Below are 10895 nucleotides of genomic sequence, written 5' to 3' on the forward strand. Positions count from 1 at the left end.
GTTTATACTTCCATTTCAGGGATTCTTGATTGAGCAACCATTGCTCCTAAGAAAATCCTTGTTTCAAAATCAACCTGGTCCCGTCAGTCCGCTGATTCCAGGCTGAGTCGTTTTTCTTCCTCACCAATTTCTTTTACCTCCCCTGCATTACCTTTCTCCAATCTCCAGGAAATCCCTTCGCCTGTCCAATTTCCTATTGCACAGATGGCTGACTCTGGAAATGCTTTGGCCGAGATGAGTGAGATGATGAAGGCTATGCTCCAACAGATGAATAACATGAATGAAGAGATAGCACGTCTGAAAAATGACAGAGAGTCTACTTCCAGAGAACATGTAGCTCAGCACCCATCAGTTATACCTCCTCCCCCTCCTGCAATGGCCGGGCCTGCGGTCTTGAACGTCGAAGACGATCTTGATAATGAGCAGTATGAAGAAGAAAATCGTCATCCTAATCTGAATAGAGCCAATGAGGACAGAGCGATGGCGGACAGAATGGATAGGCTGGCCCAAGAGATGGAAAACATAAAATTTCAAGGCCCGAAAAAGTTGAACATGGCCGATTTTATGTTGTATCCGGGAGTCACATTGCCTCCTAGATTCAAAGTTCCGGACATGGATAAATACGATGGGACCGGGTGTCCTCGAAGCCATCTAATGTCAGTTCTTCCGCTTTTACAACAGCATGGTCTATCTCCGGAGCAAGTTGCTCTATTATTTCCCAGATCTTTGGTCGGAGTGGCTAAAAAGTGGTTCTTGAGCTTAAAGTCAGAGGAGATCCGAACTCTAGAGAATATTGCAAATAGGTTCGTCGAGCAGTTCTCCATGGAGGAGGGAATCGACGTGACTAAGAGAGATTTGAAGGCTTTGAAACAGGGCCATAATGAAACTTTTACTTCCTTCATCCGCAGGTGGAGAAGGAAGGCCGCGCAAATGACTCATCGTCTGTCAGATGAGGATCAAATCAAGATTGTGGTGAAAAATCTGTCACCACAATATTATCACCATATGGCTATTCAGTATTTCCTCGATTTCAATCATCTCATTAAGACTGGGACTCAGATAGAAGATGCATTGGCTAAAGGCCTGAAATCAAGAATTCCGTCTGATGTCAGAGAAGGGAAGCGACCTGTGATGGCGCCAAAGGAAGTACATAATGTCAATTATGTCAGGCCCCCACCCAGGGTAGTCACTGAAGTGAGAAGGCCGCCGATGGAGCAGAAGCCTCTTCGTCATTTCGATCCCCTTCCGTATTCTTTGTCCGTAGCTTTGAAGAAGCTATTGAAGGACAAGAAAATCAAGTTGCCTGACATTAAACCTCCTCCCAACCCGTTGCCAAGATCCTGGAGAGAAGATCAATTCTGTGATTACCACCGTAACACGGGCCATATCACTGATAGGTGTTTAGCTTTGAAACACCAAATTCAAAACATGATTGATAGGAAGGAACTGTCAATCGAGTTACCAAATGTAACTAGAAACCCCCTTCCTACGCATGCAATGCCGCCTCCATCCTCGGTCAATGTCATTTGCGCCGAGGAGTCTATCATTGATCCGGCTTCCTTCATATGTGCTGTGGAATCCGAAGAACCCTATGTCTGGAAATTTGAAGGAGATCAGTTGGCAGAATCCGAAAGGCCGTATGTTTTATCCTGGAACGACCCTGATGTGGCTGGGCCATCAAACCAGTCATATGTTTTCCAGTGTGAGGATGAAGAGAAAGAATCCGAATCTCTGTACGTCTTAAGGGTGAGTGATGATGAGGAAGAAGAGATACAAACCCCATACATCCTTAAGATAGATGATGAAGATCTGTTACTCCTAAACGATCAATGTGATGAGCTCCGCCACGTCACACGGGGTGGACGAGTCTTCAAACCAGCTGAGCTTAGAGTTGAAAATCCCGCTGAAGTTGCAAGAGGGGTTGACAGTCAGAGGCAGAAACAAAGACTTGATGAAGAGGAAGATAACCTACTGAATCAGCTTAAGAAAACCCAAGCTAATGTTTCAATTTGGGGTTTACTGATGGCATCGCCGAAGCACAGACAGGGTGTACTTCGTGAATTGAACTCGTCCCAGGTATCAGTTGAGATCACTCCTGACGAGCTGGTCGGTTTGGTGGCCATGACCAAGGCTTCAAAAGCCTTATCTTTCTCAGATGAGGACTTGCCTTCAGAAGGAAAGGATCATACTCGTCCTCTCAAGATTACCCTGCTTTGCAATCAGAAGAAAGTATCAGAAGTACTGGTAGACAATGGGTCAGCTTTGAACGTGTGTCATTTGAGCACTGCCACTACTCTGGGGTTTGGGCCTGAAGACTTCATTCCGTCTGAGCAGGATATACTGGCATATGATGGAACCCGAAGGGACGTTATTGGAACCTTGGCTACTGAGATTGTCATTGGAGGAGAAACCTTTGACATTGAATTTCAGGTGTTGGATATCAAGACTTCTTTTTGTCTATTGCTTGGTCGACCTTGGCTGCACAAGGTTGGAGTTATCCCTTCCACACTTCATCAAAAACTGAAATTCATTCGAAACAATCGGGTGATCACAGTTAAAGGAGATCCCGAGCCAGAAGTCGGACAAATATCTCAAGAGCTTGTTACTGAAAATACAAGAGATATCAGTCTGACAGGATTTTCAGTGGAGGTTTCAGCTATCACCATGAAAGAAGCTATGAATGAAGAAATTATGTTTCTTTCTAGCACTAATACTCGGGTAGTCAAGATGATGCGCCGATTTGGGTATCTCCCAGGGGCAGGTTTGGGAAAGAATATGCAGGGTCCGACTGAGCGGCCCGAGTTGAAAGCATCCGATGGTTTGTTTGGGTTGGGATACAAGCCAACTCGCAAGGAGATACAAGAAATGAGAGCTTACATGTTCAAATGGGCCGAGTGTCGCCGCAAGGGTTTAGAATTTCCAATGGGACCCTTCAGTATGATAATGAATGGCAGATTCCGGAAAGAAGGAGCTGATTGCCCTTATTACGGTTTTTCAGAGCCATGGTATGATGAGAGCGGGGTAAAGCTGCCTGGTCTTGAGATCTTCTTCGCAGATGAGCTGCCAGTAGACTTTTTCGGTAAGCTGATTGCAGAGGCAGTTGTGACAGAGGAATCAGATTTAGACTGGGTTGAGAACTTCGAACCGGAACTCTTGAATTCTTTGTTTCAGACCGAGGCACCAGTCATTGCTATGATTGGAAGAGATGCACCTTTTCTGAACCCAGAGGACTATATCACCCCAGCCGAGGGACCTCTGGATAACTGGACCTCACAGGTTATACCCCAAGTAATCCCTCAGTACATTCCAGTCCCTTCAAAAGAGTCAGTTATTTCAAAGTATGTGTCAGTTTCTGAGTCCGTCCCAGAGTCTGTCATTTCTAACTTTTCTTTTGATGCAGGTACTGTAGAGGTCGGGTCTACCTCTGGAGTAGATGACGAGTCTGTCCTTGATGGTGTCGAGTTCAAGTCTGAGGACGTATTCATTGATTCTTCGTCTGTGTATATTTCTGGTTGTGTCGATACTGATGTCGACTTATTTTTTCATTCTGTTTCAGAGTCTGTAACGCCTGATGTGGGCAAGTCATCTGATGTAATCATTCATTCTGATGAAATAAAAGATTCTTTTGCTTACATTCCTGTACTTGTCTCTTCTACTGATCCTGCTTCTAAACCTGATCAAGTAACTAATAATGATAATCAAGACTCCCCTTCTAATGAGGTAGCCGACGAAACTCCCCTTGAAATCAAGCATATGATTCAACAAGAGGAGAGTCGCCGCGCTAAACCACTTGAAGAGGAAATTGAAACCGTAAATATAGGTGATGAAACCTTAATTCGGGAAATACGAATTGGCAAAATTTTATCTCCTGAGGAGCGTGAAGAATTAATCACCTTGCTAAAAGAGTTTAAGGAGGTTTTTGCTTGGTCTTACGACGACATGCCAGGATTGAGTGAGGACATTGTCCAACACAAATTACCTCTAATCCCTGGCATCAAGCCGAAAAAACAAAAACTCCGAAAGCTTAAAACAGAATGGGAGTTGAAAGTTCATGACGAGGTTAAGAAACTACTCGAAGTGAAATTCATCGAAGTAGTTGAATACCCTGAATGGCTTGCAAATATTGTACCGGTGCCCAAGAAGGACGGGAAAGTCAGGATGTGTGTCGATTTCAGAGATCTGAACAAGGCAAGTCCAAAAGATGATTTTCCGCTTCCAAATATTGATCTCCTGGTTGACAATACCGCTGGACATGCACTCTTATCCTTTATGGATGGATTCTCAGGGTATAACCAGATCAAAATGGCGCCTGAGGACATGATGAAGACGGCATTTATTACTCAGTGGGGGACATATTGCTACAGAGTGATGCCATTTGGTCTCAAGAATGCTGGTGCCACCTATCAGAGGGCCGCGACTACTCTTCTTCATGACATGATTCATAAGGAAGTCGAGGTTTATGTAGATGACATGATTGTCAAAGGCAGGACTCGGCCAGAGCATACAATCGCTTTGAGAAAGTTCTTCGAGCGAATCCGGAAGTTTCAGCTTCGCTTGAACCCTAATAAATGTGTATTTGGGGTCACGTCAGGGAAGTTGCTTGGATTCATGGTCAGTGAAAGAGGAATCGAAGTGGACCCTCAGAAGATCAAGGCTATCCAAGAAATGCAACCACCAAAGACAGAAAAGCAGATTCGTGGATTCCTTGGCAAAGTGCAATACTTGAGGAGATTCATATCTCGTTTAACTATGACGTGTGAACCCATCTTCAAGTTATTGAAAAAGAATTCCTCTAAGAAATGGAATGAAGAATGTCAGGAAGCGTTTGAAAAGGTCAAGCAGTGCTTGTCTTTGCCTCCTGTCTTATCCCCAGTCATTCCTGGTCAACCATTGTTGATGTATTTGTCCATCACAGATACAGCAATGGGTTGTATGCTTGCTCAGCAGGAGGCAGGGTCTAAGAAAGAAAAGCCCATTTACTACATCAGTAAGAAAATGTTGGAGTATGAAATCAAGTACACTGTCTTGGAAAAGACGTGTTTAGCATTGGTCTGGGCGACTCAAAGGCTTAGACATTATCTTCTGTCGAACAAGATATTTTTGCTCTCACGGATGGATCCGTTGAAGTATTTGTTCGAAAAACCCGCTCTTACTGGAAGAACAGCCAGATGGTTGCTATTATTGTCTGAGTTTAACATCACTTATGTCACTCAGAAATCAATTAAGGGACGGGTCATCGCTGAGCAGTTGGCTGATGCTCCTGTTGAGGAGAATGCTTTTCTGAAGGCTGATTTTCCTGATGAGGAGATCATGGACATTGAAGAAGAGACTCTGAGTTCCAAGTGGCTTATGTACTTTGACGGAGCTGTCAATAATCACGGTCAAGGAATAGGGGCTGTTTTGGTATCTCCAAAGAAGGAGTACATTCCGTTATCCATCAAGTTACAATTTGAGTGCACCAATAACATGGCAGAATATGAAGCATGCATCGCAGGACTTGAGGCAGCTTTAGCTTTGCGAATTCAAGACATCGATGTATTTGGAGATTCAATCCTGATCATTTGTCAAATAAATGGGGATTGGAAGACAAAAGAGGCGAGGTTGATCTCATATCACACTTATCTCGAATCTTTGGTCAAAAAGTTCAGGAATGTCACCTTCACTCATCTGTCGAGGACAAGAAATCACTTTGCTGATGCTCTAGCTACTCTGGCATCAATGTTGGACATTTCTGCTACAATGGAGGTTCAACCTTTAGCTGTAAGATTGCAATGGGCTCCAGCACATGTGAATGCCATTGAAATATCTGCCAGGTGTCCAGATGGAAAGCCATGGTATACAGATATCAGAAATTTCATTTCAGGCAAGGGACATCCGCCTGAAGCTTCCAGCAAAGAGAGGAAAACTCTTCAGAAGTTCGCTGCCAACTTCATCATTTGTGGTGAAGAGTTGTACAGAAGGTCATTTGACGGTATTCAGCTTCTGTGTGTTGATGAAGATCAGGCTGCAGAGCTCATAGAACAAACACATGAAGGTGTTTGTGGTCCTCACATGAACGGTAAAATGTTGTCAAGGAAGATCCTAAGACTTGGATTCTATTGGCCCTCAATGGAAATAGATTGTTTCGCATTCGTGAAGAAATGTCATAAATGCCAAGTCTATGCGAATCTTATTCATGTGCCTCCGTCAGAGCTGCACTCTATGACCTCGCCATGGCCATTCTCAGTATGGGGAATTGATATCATTGGCAAAGTCTATCCTAAATCGTCGAGTGGACACGAGTACATCTTGGTGGCCATTGATTATTTCACGAAATGGATAGAAGCTGCTTCATATGCTTCCATAACTTCCAAAACAGTTGCGAAGTTTATCCGTGCGAATATCATTTGCAGATATGGAGTACCTCATGAATTGATTTCTGATAATGGATCTCATTTCAAGAAAGAGGTAGTGCACCTATGCGAAGAGTTTAAAATCAAGCATCACAAGTCATCTCCTTACAGACCGCAGACCAACGGGGCTGTAGAGGCAGCGAATAAGAATATCAAGGTCATAATCAGTAAGATGACCGAGACTTATAAGGACTGGTCGAACAAACTTCCTTTTGCTTTATGGGCTTACAGGACATCGATCAGATCCTCTACAGGTGTAACTCCATATTCTCTAGTGTATGGAATGGAAGCAGTCCTCCCTGTTGAAGTGAGAATCCCGTCTCTAAGAGTTATGATGGAAGCAAATCTGCCAGAGTCTGAGTGGGCCAAAGCCAGACATCAGGAATTGCAGATGATTGATGAAAAGAGACTGAGAGCCTTGTATCATATCCAAGGGTATCAGAGAAGAATTGAAAGGGCATTCAACAAGAAAGTCAATGTCCGAGACCTAAAACCAGGAGATCTTGTTTTGAAATCCTACCGGGCACCGGTGTTTGATCCCAGAGGGAAGTTCAGACCAAATTGGTCTGGTCCTTACATTGTTGATGAAGTCCTGCCTGGAAAAGCCGTGAGACTCAATGAAAATGGAGAAAAATTAACAGAACCTACAAACCTGGACCAACTAAAAAAGTACTATGCTTAGATGCACCAGGAGACCGTCTTTGATCGATCAGAGCTCAAAAGCCAACAACCTCAAAGTCAAAAACCATTTGCAAACACTTTGGGCCTAAATAATAAAAAAAAACTTTCATTCTTTGATAAACTCAAACCAGGGGCATCTTTTATGACTTGCGTCATAAAAAATAATAGCCTGAACTACGTCATGACCTGATCCCTCTCTACAGGGTACGTAGGTAGCCTGATTAATTCAGGTTCGGTCAAATCCTTCAAACCTTTCAAATCCTTAAAAAAAAAAGAAGGAAAGAAAGAACAAAATAAACAATTTTTGAAACCCAAATGGGCGAACTACGCGGACCTGATTCCCATTTCTTTGGGGATACGTAGGCAGTCTGGAGGGCCAGATTCGGTCAAATACATGAAAACTTACCAAATGTTAACCTGTTTGAACCCAAGCCTACCTAAAAGTCCTTCTGGTGTACTTAGGTCCAGGTTTGTAGAGAAACAGAAAGAAAATAAAAAAAATAATGGAGTCTTAGACCCGCTAGACAGAAAACCCGCAAGGGCGGTCTAGGCAAAAGTTAGGGTCATTCGCCCGCTAAGCTGAAAACCTGAAAGGGCGGCTTAGGCAAAAATTAAGGCATACGGTCCGCCAAATCGAAAACCTGAAAAGGCAATTTGGTCATGGCAGTGACTTCATAAAGGACAAAACCTCTGAAAGCCAGCAAAACTTCCATTTCTTCGGCAGCACTACTTCAAAGTCTGAGTAAGCACCGACATAAATTCTTCTGACACTCTCAAGGCTAAGGGGTTAAGACTAAGCAATCCAAGGGAATAATAACCATGATGGAAATACCGAAAAAAGGAATGAAACACCTTTAAATACGGTTTTCAAAAGATTTTAAGAGTGGTAGACTGTACCATTTTAAAAATACTTATCAGACTAAAAAGCAGATTCAGTCTCTCTTAGAGTTTAAGTCATTGTGCCCGTCGAAGTTCTCATTTGCTGGTTGTCCAAGTCTTTTTCTATGTCGAGTCAAGGTCAAATTCCAGAGTCCTGTGCGGTTAATATTCCTCCCAAGGCTGGGGTGATGAAAAAAAAAATGATGAATTTGTATCCCCTCAAGGGTGATGCGCAGCAGAGTGAAGTTCAAAAGATGATTGATTCTCAAGTCCATATGGCAGGCTTTCAAGCCCATATGAAATGGCAGAGATCGTTAGAATTGAAAGGCAATTGTCGGGCAGATACAGCCTTTTGTAAACCTGAAAGCTTTGTAACCTCAGATATTCAATGAAATGAAAAATTTTGACCATTTCCTGTGATTTGCTCTCTTATGAATCTGTCATGGAAGTATTTCATACTAGGGGCATCTTTTATGACTTACGTCATAAAAGATATCAAGCGTGATGATAACTGGGATAACTATTCTCAGCAAAAGAAAACCAGAGAAGCTTGAGTGCAATAAATCTTATCCCTAGCGGAGTCTAGAATTTGCTCCTGCAATCGTCAAACCCTCAGCAAATTTTATTTTTTTTTTTTTTTTTTTTTTTTAAAAGGGTCATTACCTGAAATTTTCTTCAAGTTTCTTGAGTTTTATCTTCAGCAAAGATCATACGTTTTCAATCATTCTTGACAAAGAATAACTTATTCACCTTGTGAAATTGATCAAAGTTGGTCATATCTTCAATCATTTCAATGAATTTTCCTTTCATAAAAAAAAAATATATTTCTGCCTTTGGCTCCGCGATTTGGGGTTTGGTTATTTCTTTCACCATTTGAAAGATTTTAAAAGCTGTTTTCGCCAATGGCTCCGCGATTTGGAGTTTGGTTATTTCTTTCACCATTTGAAAGATTTTAAAAGCTGTTTTCGCCAATGGCTCCGCGATTTGGAGTTTGGTCATTTTCTTTCACCATTTGAAAGATTTTAAAAGCTGTTTTCGCCAATGGCTCCGTGATTTGGAGTTTGGTCTTTTCTTTCACCATTTGAAAGATTTTAAAAGCTATTTTCGCCAATGGCTCCGTGATTTGGAGTTTGGTCTTTTCTTTCACCATTTGAAAGATTTTAAAAGTTGTTTTCGCCAATGGCTCCGCGATTTGGAGTTTGGTCTTTTCTTTCACCATTTGAAAGATTTTAAAAGTTGTTTTCGCCAATAGCTCCGCGATTTGGAGTTTGGTCATTTCTTTCACCATTTGTCATTTCAAGTCCATTTTCACATGGCATTCAAGTCCATTTTCACATGGCATTCAAGTCCATTTTCACATGGCATTCAAAGTCCGTTTTCACACGGCATCCAAAGTCATTTGAAGTCCATTTTCACATGGCATTCAAGTCCATTTTCACATGGCATTCAAATCCATTTTCTCTCCGAATTTCAAGATCATTTGCGTTCAAATCTGTCATTTAATGTTTTGCAAGAGAGGCTATCTCGTCAGTATGTACTGAGTTAAGAGTTGGAGAGAGGCTATCTCACCAGCGTTTGCAGAGTCAGAGTCTGGTGAAAGGCTATTTCACCATGTATCTTGTGGATATCATTTTCAAAAATCAAAAATCAAAAATTTTAAACTCTTTAATCTTAGGCCAGTCAAAATGTGCTGTCAGTTCAGCTTTGACATTCGCGCGACAAGCACGCTCTGCCAAAGAGGGGCATCTGTAGACACCCCATTTTGACTGTGCCCTAAATCTTTCAAGTTTGACCTAAACCTCATCAAATGAATTAGTTAGGGTCCCAAGCTTCACCCTAGGTTGGATTATGGTTTTCTCTTCCCCCTTGCAAATTTCATTGAGATCGGGGTTCGTTTGTTTAGCGTTCAGATTGAAAAGGTGTGTGTAGTGCAAGGAGAGGGTGGCCCGCATTGTTTCCTTAATTTACCCCAAAACCTTGTATTTTAGGAAAAAACCAAACCAGATCAAGCCCCTAAATGCCCATGAATACATTTTTAGAAGCCTTATAACCTCAGAAAAATCCTCGAAAAATTTCAGAAAGTTTCGCCGAAAAAATTCGGAAAAGACAAGCGGAGTTTGTGTGGTTATCAGGGAGTGGGGGGTGCATTAGCCATTTAGGGTCGCGCATTTGTGCGCTTATCAATTGAGTGCCAATATCAAATTTCTAAAAAAACCTATAAATATATGTTTAATCTCATTTGTAAAAAAAAAAGAAAAGAAAAAAAAATCTCTGTTTAGAGAGAGAGAGAGAGAGAGAGAGCGAGAATCGTAAGAGAGAGAATAGATCTGTGTTTTTTTCTCCGATCGTTTTTTTTAATCCCGATCATTTTCCGGTAAGGTTTTCCGGCCATTTGCATTTCTCCGGTAAGCTTTCGGTTGATTCATTCTTTGTAATGATCTTGTTGTTTTAATTTTCCATTTGATCTTGAAATCCCTAGTCCTTTAGATCCGAAACCTTTTCTTATTCTTTTCCGATCAAAACTCCGGTCATCTTCTCCGATTATCTCTTCGGTCAATTGCTAGATCTCTAGTTGATAAAATCTTCTTTTTCACCAGTTGAAATTGCCTCTTTTCAGCAGATCTTAGAGGATTTTCTTAAATTTCGAGCTCTAAATCTCAGATCTAAAACTTTTAAACCCCTAATTCCGTCCATCAATCGTCTTCTCCGATTATCTCCGGCGGAATTCCGATCAAATTCTGAGCACATAGATCTTCACAGATCTGGATGCTCTGTGTAATTGACGGAAATTTTAGAGAATATTGGAGATCTTATTTTGATTTAAAAAAAAAAGAAGAAGGACGCTAGCTCTGTACTTTAAGAAGAAGAAGAGAAGGTTGGAAGAAGAGAAGGTTGTTTCGTCTTGAACGGAGTCACGGAGGAACAAAGAACCGGATCTGTCAG

General features: G+C 41.9%; 1 protein-coding gene across 1 annotated transcript; it reads left to right on the forward strand.

The window, feature by feature from the left end:
- Positions 1–276: 276 nt before the first annotated feature.
- On the forward strand, positions 277–3409 carry LOC143850653 (uncharacterized). Its single transcript, XM_077359873.1, has 5 exons — positions 277–500; positions 597–1920; positions 2077–2394; positions 2782–3183; positions 3401–3409. Exons 1-5 carry the CDS (start codon positions 277–279, stop codon positions 3407–3409), a joined length of 2277 nt encoding a protein of 758 aa, XP_077215988.1.
- Positions 3410–10895: the final 7486 nt, after the last annotated feature.

Source organism: Tasmannia lanceolata, unplaced genomic scaffold, assembly GCF_043159265.1.
Source record: "Tasmannia lanceolata isolate RefF3 unplaced genomic scaffold, GAP_Taslan_0.1 ptg000018l, whole genome shotgun sequence".
NCBI classification, from domain to species: domain Eukaryota; kingdom Viridiplantae; phylum Streptophyta; class Magnoliopsida; order Canellales; family Winteraceae; genus Tasmannia; species Tasmannia lanceolata.

Coding starts and splice junctions, on each gene's coding strand:
- LOC143850653 (XM_077359873.1), top strand. CDS start 277: ATGAATGAAGAGATAGCACGTCTGAAAAATGACAGAGAGTCTACTTCC. Junction 501..596: donor ATGGCGGACAGAATGGATAG/GCTGGCCCAAGA, acceptor ATTGCCTCCTAG/ATTCAAAGTTCCGGACATGG. Junction 1,921..2,076: donor CCGCTGAAGTTGCAAGAGGG/GTTGACAGTCAG, acceptor AACTCGTCCCAG/GTATCAGTTGAGATCACTCC.